General features: G+C 38.6%; 3 protein-coding genes across 4 annotated transcripts in view; 2 read left to right on the plus strand and 1 right to left on the minus strand.

Moving 5' to 3' along the window:
• Positions 1–995: 995 nt before the first annotated feature.
• b3galt9 (beta-1,3-galactosyltransferase 9) lies at positions 996–2,839 on the minus strand (the record flags this gene model as incomplete). The annotated part of the gene is made up of 1 exon (XM_085168705.1): positions 996–2,839. A coding segment is annotated over one exon (1,131 nt), but the record flags the coding sequence as incomplete, so codon positions are not given.
• Positions 2,840–5,827: 2,988 nt separating this feature from the next.
• On the plus strand, positions 5,828–9,275 carry psmd5 (proteasome 26S subunit, non-ATPase 5). Its single transcript, XM_085169011.1, has 10 exons — positions 5,828–6,077; positions 6,812–6,956; positions 7,040–7,153; positions 7,242–7,370; positions 7,578–7,687; positions 7,782–7,924; positions 8,063–8,254; positions 8,458–8,567; positions 8,661–8,801; positions 8,987–9,275. Exons 1-10 carry the CDS (start codon positions 5,905–5,907, stop codon positions 9,242–9,244), a joined length of 1,515 nt encoding a protein of 504 aa, XP_085025137.1. The 5' UTR covers positions 5,828–5,904; the 3' UTR covers positions 9,245–9,275.
• Positions 9,276–14,690: 5,415 nt separating this feature from the next.
• kcnt1a (potassium sodium-activated channel subfamily T member 1a) overlaps positions 14,691–18,538 on the plus strand; it is a 39,605-nt gene continuing 35,757 nt past the window's right edge. For both annotated transcript variants that reach the window (XM_085166689.1, XM_085166690.1), the window contains exons 1-2: positions 14,691–15,208; positions 17,314–17,484. In XM_085166689.1, coding sequence (XP_085022815.1) covers positions 15,042–15,208; positions 17,314–17,484 — 338 coding nt within the window. In that variant the 5' untranslated portion in view covers positions 14,691–15,041. The remainder of the gene's footprint in view (positions 15,209–17,313; positions 17,485–18,538) is intronic.

The following is an 18,538-nucleotide window of genomic DNA, read 5'->3' on the forward strand; positions in this document are numbered from 1 at the left end:
TAGAATGGTAGTGACCATAACATGACATCAGATCTAAAACTAAAGCATCATGGGGTCAGTTGTTAGGGAACAGACTGACAGAGAAGCCAGAAATCATGTCGTGTTCAGGCCATGGATTGAATGTGTTGATGCTAATTCATCCTGATTAATCCCGGAGAGCGATCTGGGTTCAAGATGATGGTACGCCAATCAAACTGTTGCTATGGCTGGTCAGCAGCCAGAATTATCGTAGACATGCTGAGATGTTATTCTTTGAATATTTGGCTTGATGCACGGAGACAGACAGCCAAGGTGAACTTTGCAGACACAATGGAACCTGGCCAAGGCAGATTTAAGAATTGCAGCGCGAACCACTGAAGAGGAGAAGGTTGTAGAACACCCAAACATTTAGTTTGGTCAGCCTGTGGCCTGGGACAGAGGCCAAACCTTCCTTTTGTGGAATTTAGAGAGAGAAGCAGCAGCGTAAGCAACATTTGAAGGACATAAAATTGCTGGGAAATCTAAAATAGAGCTGGAACTGACTAATTTTCTGTAATACTAATTGCTGTGTGTTCACGCTAAACTAGCTCATAATGCCAAAAACAATATAGAAAGCTCTAGAAAGGAAGTGCAGCAGAAACTAAATAAATAAATGAGTAAACTGGATTTTTTTTGTTTACCCTGATTATATTTTAAATGCTGATTCTGTTCATTTTGCTTTATAAATAGCGAGTTAAAACCAGTAATAATGAGGAGAGATTCACAGATTTTTATTTTAATTTTTTTAAATGGCAAATAAAGAGCTAATAACACATACTAAGACCAAGAAAAGCATTTCTTTGACTTTTCCTTAAAAGATAGTCAAAACCTGAATGTCACCTTATTCTGTTATGCATTATGCGGGACACTTACTATCCTCCTTGGTGTTTTCAGTGAACTGCAGGCAACTAGTTCCCTAAAGTTGGGAAACCCGCCTTATGTCAACTAGATACACTTGTTAGATTTTATTGGCTCAGATCAGTTATCAGTTATTTGTGTTACCACTTGTTATTATTCATATGTTTAGAGTGGATTTTAACTTAAAAAAAAAGGACCACTTTTGTCATATTGTACCAGAGGGGGTTTTTTTTGGCCCCTCTTTTGGCATGCCACATATCCACCCACACAGGGGTTCTCAATTATTTTTGCCTGATTAAACCTCTTCTTAGACTGTGCGGGCATATACGGTTTGTTCTTCACTAACAGCCCCCTAACTCACATGCTTTTCTTATGTGTACCAAAGGAAAGACACCTTGGGGGCCTATTTTACATTTCATTCAAAGCACAAGCACAAATGCTGCTAATAACAAGACTTCATTATATGCAAATGTTCCAGTGACTCGTGACAGACTGAGTCAGCCAGCAGGCACCAGCAAGTCCTGGAAATGAACCAAAGCCACTTAAGGAATCGTATGTATGTCTTTTATTATTTACAACCATGCTTTTATAATGACCAGATACACATCTAAACAGGCACAATAACTTAAAAAGGTCAGGGATAACAAAACTCATTATAGTTTAAACCGCCTGTCACCGTTACCTATCATCCAGCCTTTAAGAAAAAAGCCCCAACAATTATGTGCACAATTCTAATGGTGAATAGAAAAAAAAAGTCATGCCCTTTCCTATTAGATTTACCCTGTGTTTTTCTTTACATGCATTCTACACGTTGTCTGTACCATATAATTAATTAATTGCCTTCCTGTGAGTTGAAGAAGGACAGTTTATCCAGATAAGTGAGGGTTTTGCAGGCCACCAGTCCGTAATAGGTCTGCAACAGCGAACATTTTCTATCCCTCTGTCTCAGGTCAGTCCACACTCTGTCTAGTTCATGGCTCCCCATTCCTGCTGAGCTGAACATATAGTGGTAACAGCAGGCATTGTAGCGGATGTGTTTTCCTCCTGAGAACCTGGCACTGTGTATTGGTGCAACACCGGCCTTCTTAGCACAAAGTCCCACAAAAACATCAGCTGGCACAGGTGCGTGGACCTCTGCGGATGCTACGTACACTTTTCGGACCACGTCCTGGGACAGAATATAAGCTGCCCCTTCACAGTATTCAGGAAGGTATTTGCTTGGGTAGAGAGATGGGGGCAGGTAGCCAGGACTATTGGGATCCCTGTCAGGAGAGTCTCTCTGGATCACTCTGCCAAGATAGAAGTCCTCAGGGTGCCTGTGTAAGCCAAGCAGATAGCCTACAATGGCAGGAAGGTTGACAAACACAGACTCTTTGGTCAGCAGGACAAAGCGTGCCAGAGGGCAGAAGGTGATCACCCAGCGGATAGCCAGCACTGTCTTCTCTGTTGGGCCATGGAGGGATGAGTCAGCTGTAGCATGACCTTGGACCACATCCCCATAACGTTCAGACTCGCTCATGAGGGCTTCCTGTGCAGCAGAAGTCTGAGTTGATCCGATGATAAACAGTATCTGCACTGGAAAGCCTTGGATGAGCGTTTGATTGGCCCATGTCCTCCTAACTGCATCTCTTTGGGTGATATTATCTGGAGAGCTGAAGACAAGAGTGAGGAGGAAAAGGTCAGAGGTTTTGCAGACATCAGGGTTAGCGATAGGATAAGCCTGTGACACATTTTCCTTGGCGTTGCTCAGGTCCAGTTTCCTTGCTTTCTCTCTCACGCCTACAACCGTGCCATCAGCATAAACCCCAGGCGTGGGCTGCAGCAGGTACTCCTCGATGAAATCGGCCCCAAATAACAAGCAGTGGAAGAGCAGCACATTGAAGAAGAGGAAGCACCACTGGTGGGTACGTAGCTTACACAGACAGAACTGGATCAGCAGATAAAAAGATGAAGCATAGTCAATTAGAACAAAAATTAGTTAATAGAACTTAGATTAAATTGAAAAGCTGCAAAGAGTGCACTCTGTACCTGCATGACACCCTCTTCCATCAACTTGTTGTTGTTCTTTTTGTTAGTGACAGATGACCAGAGGACCTCCTGCACTGGTCAGCTTTAGGACAATACTAGCTGACAGACAGTGTTTTCATTTTCATGAAACTCTAGCAGCATGTAACCTTGCACCGAAGCCCAGAGTCGATACCTCATTAAGAGGAGTGTACCTTGCGTCCTCCATACAACATTAATGACACCTAGAAGGAACAGAACAGTTATTCTGCATGTTAACTGTATGTAAACTTCTCCTCCTTCTAGAAGCATACAGAACTTATTAAAATGGTGATATGTTGTACATTGTTTGGCAAGATCAACAACTAGATGCTGTCTTATCAGGCCTCAGGCACATTTAAATTTAAGGTCTGATTAAAAACAAAAAACAAAAAACTAAGAGCGAGAGCCGACCTCAAGTTTTCTGGGAGCTTGCTCAAGTTATGCGGGTCATAAAATATAAATGCTGCTTCCCCAATGTTTAGTTTTGACTTTGGGAATAGAAAGAAAACCAGATGTCCCAGATAATCTTAGACTTTAGACATCAGTGGATCACAAATGTGTTTTTGGTCTCTAACCATTTAGTGCTTTGTATACCAATAGTAGTATTTTAACATCAATGCTTCGCCACACAGGAAGCCAGTGTAAATATCTGGGATATCTTCAACTGCTACTTTTTAAAGAATCTAACTAAAGATATAATTACAGTGCACAACCCTACTGAACACAAATCCTTGCAAAGGTTTATCCAAAATCATGCCAAGACGCAAGCTTTTCAGTTCTTTATGATCAATTAATTTTGTAAATGCCAAATGTAGCTGCTGAAATTTTGCTTTACGTCCAAAAATACACCAACATGCCAAGATGTCAGCATCTGATGCACTAAGCAATAACTTACATTACTCTGCATTTTGTTTTCATTTAATTTAAAAGAATTATTATACATCTTAATTATGTATGATGTATTAATCTGGGTTACACAAGAAAAAGCAGATGTTTGACAAAAGTGGCCCCAGAATGGAGCCTTGAGGAACTCCTCATCATATATTCTTGTACAATGTCTAACTGTGCACTATACAGGTAACACAAAGTAGTCCCTGTCCTTTAATCAGTTAGCGCTTCCCCACACACTTTTACCGGTACGGTCTTTGAGTCGTTTGGTACCGGGCTGCAAGAGTTGAGCCTCAGGTGTGAAATTTATGGTTTTCAGGTTTTTTATCAGTTTTTAATGTTATTTTTTTTAGTGTTTTTATTGTTAACTCGGTTTCTCTGGGTATTTTCCCATGTGTTATGAACAAATCGTCTTTTTTTGGTGCCGGTACTGGTTTTATTTCGTTGTATTTATCCGCAACACCTTAAAGGTCAGTCCATGAAAATATTGTTGGATATAAACCGGTCCGTGGTGCAAAAAAGGTTGGGAACTGCTGGGATACATGATATATATAGTGCCTAATTCTATATCTAGCGTCAAATGTAGCAGTCAAATGTAGCATTAATGTCAAATAAGTCCAACATTGTAAAATTTCTGCTGTAATCTGTAATTACTTGTATTTAGAATGGGCCTATAGTCTATTAGCAAGAAGGCTATATTGTTCTTGTTTTAAAAGAGATGCAATTTTATGGTTTATGTGGCCTTTAAGGGAAAAATTAAGTGAAGTAACCAGAGTGCTGCCCTCTCACACATGCTCTACACTAGGCAACCTCGCTCTTTAACTTTACATCTGCCATTTCTAGCCCCTTTTCACTAGTACATACTCAGCACTAGTTGCGGATCCTAAATGCTCATATTGTGCCATGATTACAATTACAGACTCACATTACAGACTCTGAATCTGATATGGAGACACTGGCTGCTCCTCTAATTGTTTGCTTTTGTCAGTGTAGAAGAAGAAATATTCTTTGCATACTTTACTAGTTAGGAGTTTAGGGTCTACAGGCATATGAGGTTTTAGCAACAAATTAACCATAACAAATAAATGTATATTGTCATAAACTTAAGTATTGTTTTAAACTCGGAAGGTTCTATAGATGACTATGGACAACAGAATAGTACTAAAAATATTTTTAAAATAAATAAATAAAATGCTTTAGAAAAACAACAATAAAAACAAAAAGAAATGCACCCCCCCCCCCCAAAAAAAAAGAAAGAAAGAGAAAGAAAACCCAACACTATTAGATGCATGATCTTTCCATTACCAGTAATAATGTCAGTTGTTGGTGTCAACCTGAAAGTTATAATACAGCGCAGTTTTATTATTGAAGTTACACTTTGCAAGTTGTTTAAATTAACGGGGACACATGGAGAGGGAGGAGGTGATAGGGCAGGGATCACGTAGAGCAGAAATGAAGGCTGTTGAGCCAGATTAAACCTGAGGACCGACCAACATGTACGCCACTGCTGTGTCCCTATGATCGGTCAAATATAAAGTCTTTATTGTCAGAGTTTGTACCTGATGTGGAAAGACAGTCAAACACAGTGGAACTTGGCCAAGGTGCAGGGAGCACATTTAAGTCTTTGAACTGCTATGAACTGTGTGTCAGCAGAGCAGTTTTCAACAGACTGGGAAAGTGACTTCTCATTCTTTGAACTAGTAGGATGTTCATGGCTTAATGAATGACGGGGGGAAATTTTTGATTAAAAAAATTATATAACATTGGTCAAAAATGTTGAAATTACCCTTGAATAGTGTAAAAGTATCAAACCATACTAGCGTACAACAAGTAAACATATATAACTATTAGATAATTTGGTTATTGGCAAGAATTTGGCAAGAAATAAAAATAATTTTTAAAAAAGAAAAAGAAAAGAAAAGAAAAATTAGAGCAAGCACTTTGGGGATCCAAAATAAGTGGAGCATCCTTCTCAGTCCAGCAGGTGGCGGTAATGTGTCATAATGTTAGATAGCCACCGTATCCGGAACCGGATGAAGAAGAAATCATTTTGGCGGATACCTTTGGCTGAAGTCTCCCCAAACACTGGAAGATATGGCTGCTTCCATTGACAGCTTACTGGAGGAAATCGCTGGAGTTGAAGACCCAGTTGAAGAACTTCAGAGTTTAAAAACTGCTCTGTTAGCGATCCCTGTCAGTGCCTTGAAAGACTCAGTTAGAGGACAGCGTTTAGATGTCATTTTCTCTCTGCTCAACTCCAGTGACAGGTGGGTTTGGCTCTGTGCATCAGCTAAACGTTGGCGAATAACTGATGAGTCAGTCAGTGGGTATAATATATGTATTGCTAACAGTTAGCTATATTGACACTAGGTTAACGTACGAGAAGGGTTTATTAGTTAGCTTAAAAGAGCTGCTTGAAACTGAGCTAATTGTTAGCAAGCTAACTGGTTACAGTGTTACTAATAACAGCCCCAGCAGGACACTGTTTGACGTTTAAAACACCAACCTTCATGTTTAGACCATGTTTTTAACCACTGTGCCCTTTTTGGACAATGAAATTGCACAAACGTGCTCAAAGTTCGCATTTAAACTACATGTGTTGTTTAAGCCAAGTTTTTTTGGAGTTGTAAACATGCAGCTGAACGAGTTAATCCAAGGACTGTTTTTAGATTGATTTTATTACTGTTATGTATAACCGCAATTCCCGGTCCCATCTAGTTTTTAGAAGACATTTTTAGTGTTGTAATTTTTAACCTTTAATAACAAGAACTATTCTACGCTATACAAGGGTTTATGCTTTCCATTAAATGACTTGTTACTGGTTTCCTTAGCTTCAATGTTAACTGAATTTGGCCTTAAAGGTGCTTTGGTACATCAAATATTTCCACACTGACAGCTGTGAATGGTATTTTCTAACACAGAACACTGTGCAGAATAACCGTAGTTAAAATAAAAAATAATAAGGAGCTATATTGATTGTTAAATAAATAAATACTCACAGGACGCAGGTGGAGCTATGCGTAGACATCCTTGAACGCATCTTAATGGCCATGAGCCCTGTGCATGTGGTCCAGAACTACAGAGCGGAGCTGCAGGGCGGGTTGACTCACCCAAATGACACTGTTAAGATACTGGCCTTGGCACAGGTAGGCTGCTCGCACACATACACGCACAGAAAGTATCTTGTAAAACACTGAAAATAGTAGTTAATCCCACCTTCTTGTGTCAGATTGGGAGAGTGGTGGAGGACCCTGATGCTGTTACTGAAATCCTCAACAACCACGACGTCCTCCGAGCAGCGATCCGCTGCATCGGAGAGGAGAAGATGGCTGTGGCAAAGCAGGTGATGAATAAAGCATTATAATTACAGTCCTCACGTTTTATAAAGTGTCAGTGCCTGGAGTATCTGTTTTTCTTTTGTTTTATCTCAGGCGATTCAGTCCTTGTCTAAGCTCAGTCATTCCAAGCCTGGATTAGACAAATTATTCCAGACTGACCTGCTGCAAGTCGTGAAGGATGTGATGGCCACAAGTGACATTATTAGATACAGAATATATGAGGTATGTTCAAACTGGGTTATAACATAGGATTAGCAACCCTTGTAATGATTTTAAATTCGATTTACTTAGTTGGAATCCGTCGACAGTATGACATTACTTACACATACTGACTTCGGTCATTTTATATATTGTATACATATCATGTACAGAGTTCGACACTTTGATATAAATGATCTTATAAAGTTTTTTTGTCCTTTCTGCTTGCAGCTGGTGGTGGAGATCTCATCTGTATCTCCCATTTCTCTCGGTTACTGTGCCAACAGCGGCCTCATTTCTCAGCTGCTCAGCGAATTAACAGGAGACGACGTATTGGTCAGGTAGAACAAACTAAGTTTGACTGCTTTTCTCCTTCTTTCATATGTGTATCGTCTTCATTTATGCTGTTAATTTGTTTTTTTACTTTTTTACCAGGGTCACAGCTGTAGAGATGGTTACAACTCTTGCACACAGTCAGCATGGTCGGCAGTATTTGGCCCAGCAAGGTATCATGGATAAGATCTCAAACATGATCAGAGGAGCCCAGACTGACCCCTTCTCTTCCCTCTACCTTCCAGGTGAGTGTCTGTATCATCTCCACCCAAATATATATTTATCTGTCTAATATACAACAATATAATGTAATGCCTTTTACAGTCTTATCCATGCAGTTCAGTATTATTCTGCACTTTATGATGTGAGTATTACTGCTGCAGGTTTGGTGAAATTCTTTGGGAACTTGGCCATCATGGACAGTCCACAGCAGGTTTGTGAAACCTATCCAGCTTTTCAGAACAAAGTGTTTGAGATGGCGCTTGATCCGGACCCTGTGATGATCGGCGTGGCTCTGGACACTTTGGGATTACTGGGATCTAATGTGGAGGGGAAGCAGGTCCTGCAGAAAACAGGTTAGCTCGGTATCCTTGGCATTATGAAAGAAATTTTCTACATAACATTTTCTTATAAAAGGGAAAAAAAAAGTAATCTGAGTGAATTTTAGTTTAAAAGTTATTCTCTTTTTTCTGACATGACTTTGAAAGGTCTTGGTCTAACAAGACTGTCTTGTATTTTTTGACCATTCTTATGGTTTGACTGTTTTCTTTTTGTTCAGGAGAAAAGTTCAAGGCTGTGTTGTCAAAAATTAGCCAGCTTGCCAGTTCTGGAGCTACAGAGCTCAGAGTTCGAAGCTTGGACGCAATATCACAACTTCTCTCCCTACAGGTATTTTTTTGACATGTAAGGAAAAATAATTTTTAATAAAATATTTCTTAACAACGATACAAAAGTGCAAGTTGGTCAATTTATGCATCGCAGCCAGAGCAGCAGACAGAAGACCTTTTGGCCCTGACAGAGTCATGGTTCCACCTTTTGTCCAGCCAGCCTATGGACATGATTCGCAACATCAGCACTCAGCCCTTTCCAGAGCTGCACTGTGGAGCACTGCGGATATTCACTGTAAGCACTGTTTTTGTTTTTCACCTTCTAATATTTCCTCTTTGTGGCTCTGACCACCTGGTTACCTGTAGAAATAAAGGTCTCTATCTGATAGTGATATTTGGAGGGGGGCACAAGCGTATATTGCTCTAATAATATTTGTCTTATATAATATCACTGGATATCTGTGCATATGTGTCTGCCAGGCCATTGCCACTCAGCCATGGGCCCAGAAGCTGATGATTAACACTCCTGGATTCATGGAGTTCATTTTGGATCGTTCAACGGGCCAGACGAAGGAGGCCAAAGATGCCAAGTTTGAACTGATTGGGGCACTTGCAGGTTCATCAACAGCAGCTGAGATCCTGGGCAGTCAGCACTACATCCGCGTGAAAACTTACCTCAGAGAAGGACCTTACTATGTTTCAGCTGTGGCCGCAGTCAGCACCGAGGGAGCGGACTGAGTCAAATTAACAATAAACCAATTCAAATGCACTTCATGGGCTTCTAGTTTATGCTTAAGTAATGGATAAGTGGCTGAGTGATCTGCCTGTGGATTAATATAACATACTCTGCAAACCCTTTAGCATCTGGATAAAAGATTACCATGTAAAGGATGATTAAAAGTTCTTAGAAACAAATAATTTATCTTCAGTACTTGCACGGCTAGGTTGCAGCTGCACTACATTCAATAATTATTAGGTTTTTTTGGCAGAACACTAAACACCTGATCCTTCAGTCATATTCTGTTACTGCAGTTTTCAAGTACATAGATCATTGTTTATAAAATAACAAAAGGTTTCTCCATGAACCATATCGGTAACCACTAAACAAATAAACGTGTCAAACGTATGAGGGTTTTTTTAATCACACTCAGAAAGCTTGCCTTTAAAACCAAAAAAGTTAAGAGGTTTCTAATGAAAGATTCAGCTTGGATTTCCTTTCCTCCTTTGATTGCAATGACGTCAGCAAATTCTTGAGTATCTCATCTTATAGCTTGAATTCAGTCTATATTTTCCCATAAAGCATCTGCGCACAGTAGCGGTCAAACAAGATGAACCTAATGAATGAATGAATGAGTACTATACTAGCATACCCACATCTTATCTGTAAAGTCCCCACATACCGTGTTATGTTAAGGTGTTTAGTTTAAGCGTCTTTACCAATACTTAAGTAATAATTAAAAAAAAAAAAAACATCCACACACTTATACAATTCCACATCAGTGTATTTGGATCCAAACAATTTAAAAGGAAAAAAACCTTTCCATTTTTTAGTTTTTTTGTAATTAAAGAAGTTTCTGTCTCGCAACCTGTGTATTTCTTTACTTTTCATAAACTTTAATCCCCCTAATGAACATATTTTATTCCATTATTACATACTGTATAATAGTATTGGGGGCTTAGTAATTTTTTAAATACTATAATTGTTGCCTTAATACCCATGTTATGGTCGGTCCTTGATTAACTTTGTTGTTCTGCTGCTCATGTAGCACATAATGGGAACCTAAGTAAAAGCTCTGGAACCAACTAATATAACATGGGTGAGACTGAGAGGTAAAGGTTTTTTTTTCTCCGTAGCATTTCTTCTGTGCCTGTCAGTGTAAAAAATAAATGAATAAAAATGGAGGGAACTTTCATGGGAAATTATTTAACGCCCTGATTTAACCACAATAATAATAATTAAAAATTGATAATACTTAGTAAGTATTCTAAGTATATATTCAGTGCAAGGACAGAAGCTGGAAACGTTTTAATCATCTCCACCAGAGGGCAGCATTTCAGCTATTTTCATTTTTTTGTACCTTTTTCAATCTTTGCTTTTGTTTCTCTGTGAAATTTATAGTCAGATGGCCGTTTGAATGAAAATCGTGGCAATTTTAGAAGATTACTTTCAGTCCAATCTGGGCTATGCAGTAGCTACAAATATATTTTAACATGAAAACATATTGTTAAATGTGTTTTATAACCATCACGTTAAATCACAAATAAGCAAATAGGTTTTAAGTGCTGCTTTCACTGAATACTGTGTCCACTTACATGTCTAAATCATTAACCTATAAGTGTCTTATATTGCTTTTTTCTTTAGACTCTCACTATTAAAATTAAAACAAAAAAGGTAAACTGAAAAGTAACCAGTAAGTTAAGGTACAAATAAAGTAGTAAACAAGTCCTGGTTTTATGTTGAATGCAGTATCCAAATGACATAGTGCATCTCTCTGCCAATAACCCATCAATTTAAATTTTAAACAAACTAAAAACCCAATAAATTGGAAAGCACAGGGATTTTAACATAGAAAAATTAAACCCAAATGCAACAGTCGTGTTACTGTTTTAGGTTTCCTTTAGAATTTGAACTCTGTGAAGTGGAGAGCTCAGGGCAGTACAGCGGCTCCACACACCAGATGGAGACCGCGATGGCACAGGGGAAAGGTCAACTTCTCACTGAAGATAGTATCGCACCTTATGTAAGCTTTTAGACACGGAAGATAAAACCAGTGCAGTTTGTACTAATGATAGATGTTACAGACACTGGTCGTTTTCATCCTTATCGGTGTGTCACGTCACTACAACTGTGTAAATGCAGAGCTGGCAGAACGTGAAGTAAGCAGCTCTGTAGCTGTAGCATCTACAGCTGGAACATAGTTATGTGTTCTCGGTGACTGTGGCTGAAGCTTGCTGTGTTTGTGTGTTTGTCCCATTTTCTTAAACGCAGTATATTTGAAATACTTCCAAATTTTTCACACACACTTAAAGAGGAAAGAACGGATTTGTTTTTTGAAGTCAAAGCTCAACATAGCCGTGGCCTTGCTTCTAGTTGGGAAATTCACTGGGAAACCTGAGAGGGATTATCACTACATCTTGCACAAATTTTCACTCAGGCTGTAGGAAAAAGTAAATTATAATTTAAATATTAGAAGCTGCTGTGATTTTTGTGTTTGTTTGTTTGTTTTAGGGTTTATGGCCATGACTCAAGAGTTAATCTGATTTTACCACATTTAACAAGAACATCTAAAGTGAGGAGATTTTTTTTTATCCAAATGTGCAAAGGTTAACTTCACTTTAATGACATGATGTTCTACAAAAATCACTTTTCAACTCAATGCCGTGACTCGGTAACACACGAAGTGCTTCTAAACTGCACCAAGACTGTTTACCAGAAGAATTTATGAGTTTTCACAAGCCACCAGCAACCACCTAAAGATGTTTTTTTAAATTTATACTTTACAATATAATATTGTAGTTTATCAAATTTTTGTCTGGATGGCAGAGCGTCTTTATCTTTCCCACAGTTGGACTGTGAAACTTGTGACATCTATAATCCTGCTAAAAAATCACTGTTGTGCTTAATATTTTCCTCCAACAACACACACAAATTACAGCAAATCAAGATAAGATGTCTGTAGACATTTTTTTAAAAAAAATATTATTGTCTTTTTTTCCATTCTCACAATCTTATTTTGAACATGTTTGCTTGCTGACATTAGGTCAGAGTACAAAATCCAAGTATAAGAAAGTATTAGGAGTTTTTTCAACCTACATAACAAACACTTAACACTTAATTTCACTATACTAAATACATAGCTGCTGGATTCACCTGAGATAATGAATGAGTGGAATAAAACTATATTGCAATCCAGTAATTATTTGTACAGATCAGCCCGGCTTTAGCACGATGTTACTGCAGTCATATGCAAAAGGTTTTTGGTTGAAGCACAAATGTTGTGTTTAATGTGCTTTGTGAAGAACCTCCATACATATTGCATACTTTCTTTTCAAGGATTGAACACACTCAAAAGCCCTCGAAGATCTTCAAAGACCATCTTCTTTCATTCTGATCTAGAATCTGTGATCAGTATTTAAAAAACAAGCTGACAAGCAAAAGCCTACAAACATTTTGCTGGACTTTACTGCCTGGCATAAATCTAAAATGAATCCACATCAATTAATTTGACTTCAGTTATATTTATAAAGTGCCAGTTCACAACAACACTTACACCTGGTAATATACGAGAGAGAAACCCAACGATTCCCTGTGAGCAAGCACTTGGTGGTATTTTCGATATCAAACCTTTACACATCTCTCCCGGTGGAATCCCTTAATCTCACATATGCACTCTTTATCTACAGCATTAGAAATGTTTCCCCGGAGTGAGAACGACTGACTCAATCCCAAACGGCTTCAAACTCTTCAACAACCTCGTGTCACTGCCGTCCCAGTGAATCATATCACCTCACCCACGTCTTGTACATACTTGCTCCAGCTTGCGTCATCAGATAAACAAAGAAATAAATAATAAAAAACATCCAGTCAGTCAATCTTTTCTCTGTACATTTGATTTATTTATTTTTATTATTTCTTCTGGCGCTTCTGGATGTGTTGTTGAAATCATTCAGCTATGCTTTTTTTTTTTCTTTTTTCCCACATATCGTTTAGTGTTCATCATTAGTGACCTTCTCCTGAAGGATAAAATTATAACACAGGGACTGAAAGACATCTCAAAACAGTTTTTGGACTCAGCTAGTCTGAAGATTTCATATTCGGAGTCTTCATGCATTTTGACCAGACTAATCATGTGTATCAATGATTGCTAAAACATAAAGCTTAAGCATAACGTCTTATCTGAAAAGCTGCACGTTAATACCTGCCAAGCCGCTGGGCTCTCATCTTTCCCCTGCTGTGCGATGGAGAAGATGGCGGGGTTTCCTCTGCATGGAGGGTGATTTTCTGCTTCAGCTCATTACACCTGAGAGAAAACTGACAGCAGGCACAAAGGAGAGAGCTCATTTGAGTGGGCATCATCCAGTCACCATCATTAGTCTATAGATGCATATCATGTAACTGTGTCTGTGTGTGCATTTTTATACTATGACCTGAGGGGTCTTTCCTTGTGGAAGGGGGCAAATAAATACTCTTAAATATGTATTTTTCCATTTATGAATTTGTTATTATAATTTGTCATGTGATCATCTCGCTTGGCATTACTCGCTGTGGAATAACAGAGCAGTAAGAGACACAAACCCATCACCAGTGTATTGCAGGAAAGTTAGAATTATTGAATTTATCATGGCAATGCATTCTGTATATGAAGTGGTATGGCTGGGTTCATGCAGACAATACACTATATGGATGAGGTAGGGTGTTAAATATGTATATATATATATATATATATATATATATATATATATATATATATATATATATATAACAAAGGAACATGTATTACATAGCCATATTTATTCATAGCACCTATGTACATTTTGTATGGTATAATCAGAGCAGATATAGAAGATGAGCTAAACAGAGGTAGGATATAATATGCATTAGCTTCCTCCTACTCCTTTTAAAAGGGGAAATGGTCAACATTTTTTTTTATCCATGGGAATATAATGGTTTTCACTGATTTTGTGTGCATTTGTTTCAATGCGGATTAGATTAGATTGATTGATTAATTAATATATTCATTGTCTCACAACCCTCATAAAATATCTATATATCAAGCACATCTGGGCTATTTTCCCTGCAGATGTTTACTTGTGATGCTTGAAGTGGATTTTGCTGACACTTTTTCTTCTGCACTCTGAATGCATTTCCCCGTTAAATAGTATTTTGCTTGATTGTACCACACTTGCTTAAAATGTCAAGCATCCAATAAAAACAGCAGTACAGCACAATATAAGCTTTTTAAAATAAATAAATAAATAAAAAGTCCAAGCGTTGTTTAGACTCCGTGGTCATGCTTATGTTGAAGGCTGAAATGCGCTGATCTCTTGTGTCCTTGCCTAAATGTTAATGTTCCCGTTTCAACTTGAGCTCTGTTGAAGTCTCTGAGGAGACCCGGAGCCTCCAACAGATGGTGCTAATCTCTCTCTCTCTCTCTCCGTCTCTGTCTCCCTCATCATCAAGAGTTGGGTGATAATTCGACAGTTATGTCATGAGGTGTACCCGCACCTCAATAAGCACAGCTGTGATGTTCGCTGCTGCTGCAGACCTGTCCTCTCTGCGTCCCAGTGTTTCCCACTCCACACGCTGACAGCCAAATGATTTCACTCGCGCCTCTCAGCGTGTCCGTTTGAAGAGTTCATCGGGCGGTTGTCACATCGCTGGCAGCCTCTGTCTGTGCGTAGGCTGACACAAACTCACCTTCGAAATGCACCTGGATAGGTGAGAGGGGCGCGCGCGCGCACTGTCAAAATCACTTTTAAAGGAGCGCGTGTTTTATCTCCAGGAGTACACTCCTTTTTGGCAGATCACCCTCCGATGCAATTAATCCAGGAAGACGACTTCGCCAAGGGAGACTCAACGCCGACCACCGCAGCACTCCAGTCCGACGGCAGCGCCGGATCTCCGGCCAAAATGTGCAGTGAATGTTACGTGAATCAGTCATTTGTGAACGATGACGGGAGCGTGAACGACCACAAGCCACGGTAAGACAAGCAACAGCTCAGAGACTCCAACAAGTAGCCTCAACCGGCGAACTTCATCCATTATGTGATTGACGAGGATGAAGTTAGATCCTGTATTCTTAATATATATATATATATATATATATATATATTTATTATTATTATTATTGTTATTATTATTATTATTATTATTATTATTATTATTATTTTAAGTATATTCACTTGCGGGTTAGTTTGGGATTTGATTCTAAAAAAAATATCAGGAAAATTGCCAAATACCTGTTGAATAATGTGACTGATGTGACGTAAAGGTGTTGCATTGTTTTTCTCATCCATACACAATCTGCTCTTCCCTCATCACCTGTTTTGTGTCCAGCTGTTCACCGGTGTGCTGTCTCAGCTTTCAGTGATGGCCTATAGATAACAGATTATCTGTTGCTCATATGAATCCATTACCAGGGCTGGTGATGCCTGGTTTGACCCGTGCACGCACATGCTTTCTTAAGAACATTTGGGATGTTTTTTGGCCAAAACAAAAACCATCTTCTCTTCAAAAATGGATACTGAAACCATACAAATATATCACACGCATCCATACGTGCTGAACTATTTAAATGTAATAACACATTTTTCATGTCTTCACTTATCTTATGAGAGCTGAATGGTGAACTTTACTACTGGGTTGTATTTGCTTAGATGGATGAATTAAACAAAATCACAGTATCAAAATCAAAACATCCCCTTCATCAATCATGCATTAGGTTTGACAAGGTTAATGGAGGATCAAAGCTGACAGACACAGTGATGGAGATTCTGTTTTGTGCAATTCTAAGAGCCTGAAAACGTTATTTGTCTTCACACCAAACCACGTTCACTTGCATTAATAACTACCCTGCAATGAGTCATATTTTATCAAAGGATGCAATATTTTAATTATGGAGGTGATGTGCTGACCGGCGCTGATCATTTAACAAATATTAAAAGCAAGAGTGTAATCTCACAAAAGCATCCATCCATGCTGCGACAGCCACACAGTTAAAGATATTAAGGCATAAATAACGCCGCTCACTTCACTCTGGAGTTTCTAATTCATCTCATTTTTTCAAGCGACAGAATCAGTTCATCTTCCCACATCATCTTCTCCAGCAGTAAAGGTAAAATCCCACTATGCTGTATTTAACCTTTGCATGTTACTCAGGCTTTCGGGCTGCACATTAGAGAGATGTGTCTCAGCATCTGCGGCCATTCAGAAAAACACAGCAGCTGAAGATTTTTTACTTTTTTTCCCACTGGTTGAGATAAACTTTAATCCAAGTTATGAATCTATAATGATTCATAATCATCATTCATAATATGAATGATGTGTGCTTGAAGCTGAGCCATATGTTGAACCCGGTGGTGGACAAAATACTCTTGGATATTTTGGAAAAGTGAAGTAATAGTACAACAATGTAAAAAATAAACCACTACATGAACATGCCCTGAATTGAAAGAAGGCACTTCGATCCTTGTCTAAAAAGAAAAGGTATTTTTTTCCATTTCGTGCAAGCATGTGTATACTCTGTTAATCTAAAGAAACAAACGTTATGCTTCTGTTAACAAAGTTAAATCCTATTAATAAAGCTGTGGAAGGTACTCAGATCTGTCTTCTATGGTCTGTAAGCAGCACAGGAGCAACATAACCTTGAATGCATGCTAATTTCTGCTTTTAAGCCCGAATCATCAGCAGCAGCATTTTAGCCTGTCCCTGCATCTGTCCCAGGATAGTGAAGAAGCCACAATGCATGGTGCTTTAGGTGAACATATGTTGGCTGGTTCTTCATTACACAAAGATTTTAGCTGCAAAGGTTATTGTTTGGGATTATCTTTACTAAAAATACAAAAATATAAACAGTACAATATAAAGTATTCATTAGGGGCATTATCCTTTTTGGTCTGATTTTCTCTAACCCCATACCCGGGCCCCGTCAACTGCACTTTTCCATCCCATGTTTACCTTCCTTGCCTCCTTTCCTTCTCCTTGTGCTTCTTGTTTCCTTTCAACATTGGCTCAACTGGCTTCCTTCACTTTTGCACAACTTCCTGTGCCTTCTGTTTCTTTACTTTTCTCCTGTCCCTCCCCCCAGTTCATCCCCAGCCCCACTCCAGACCAAAAACAGCAGCCACAGTACTGGGGTTATCTTAGACATCTCTACTCTCAAGATGGAGCAGCTAGAGAGCGAGGTGCCTCCTCTGCCGCCCCGTTTCCGCTTCAGAGACCTTCTTCTTGGGGACCAGAGCTTCCCGAATGATGACAGGTAGGCAGGAAGCTTTGCTTATAACACACAAACTTGGCTGAGACGTGGTGTTTGAGGTGGTCAGGAACCGAAAGAAGTAAGCTGAGAAGAAACGGTCAAACTTAAAATTTGTACAATTCTGACAGACGCATCAGCTCATAGACATATAACCTTTATAATGGGTGTTATAGGTAGCCTAATATTTCAGCTGTCTATAGACCAGTTTAGCAATTTCTCAACATTGAATTTAGCTTCGTATTTCAGGTAATTGTCTCTTAAATTCAGCACTTTTGTTGTTTGCCTATTACTTTTAATAAATTATTTTGACCATTGACCCTTAGCTGAGCTACCTGTGTTAACTGTTTATGGCTTTTTACTCATCTAAGTTGAGCTGTTGCAACATTTATTTGTAACTCTTAGGTTTTGGTCATATATAATTAGCTGTTTTGCTATTTGTAGTTTACTAATTTGAGTTATTTCAACATTTAGTTGTTTCTTTAAGTATTATAAGTATTATAGCTAACATGTTTTCTTTTTATCCTTTCATTGCACCATTTCTTTACGTTTAGCAAACAGCTGTTTGCCCAATTAGGTTGGCTATTGATCTCATTTTTACTTTACTGTAGTGAATGATTAATGTTAGTTAGTTAACATTATTTACCAACTAGCACTCTCTCAGCAAGCAAGTGTAACAGTTGAGTTAAATGGTGGATGTTTTTTTGTCAGAATCGGTTAGTTGTCCTACTTAGTTTTGTATCCCAAAGCAAGCAGCTGTAATCTTTAAACAAATGCTGCTTAATCCTCTTTAATGTGGACTATTTGGGGGTAAAACTAATAATAAAGAAAATAAGACCTTGGTTTCTTTTTGCACCATTTTGTGAAGATGAATCTACTATTACTAATAACTGTGGTAATAAATTGTTAAATTAATCGATGTTGGTCAGTAGCCTCTATAAAACGTTATGAAATAGCATTAAGTGGAGTAGTGTAAAATGACGACATCTAAAAAAGAGCACACATCCATTATTGCCCCTGTTTTATTTTAAGTGGCTGCTGTTGTTGTTAATTTTTGACT

The sequence above is a fragment of the Neolamprologus multifasciatus genome, chromosome 7, assembly GCF_963576455.1.
Source record: "Neolamprologus multifasciatus chromosome 7, fNeoMul1.2, whole genome shotgun sequence".
NCBI classification, from domain to species: domain Eukaryota; kingdom Metazoa; phylum Chordata; class Actinopteri; order Cichliformes; family Cichlidae; genus Neolamprologus; species Neolamprologus multifasciatus.

Coding starts and splice junctions, on each gene's coding strand:
- psmd5 (XM_085169011.1), top strand. CDS start 5,905: ATGGCTGCTTCCATTGACAGCTTACTGGAGGAAATCGCTGGAGTTGAA. Junction 6,078..6,811: donor CTGCTCAACTCCAGTGACAG/GTGGGTTTGGCT, acceptor AAATACTCACAG/GACGCAGGTGGAGCTATGCG. Junction 7,688..7,781: donor GGAGACGACGTATTGGTCAG/GTAGAACAAACT, acceptor CTTTTTTACCAG/GGTCACAGCTGTAGAGATGG.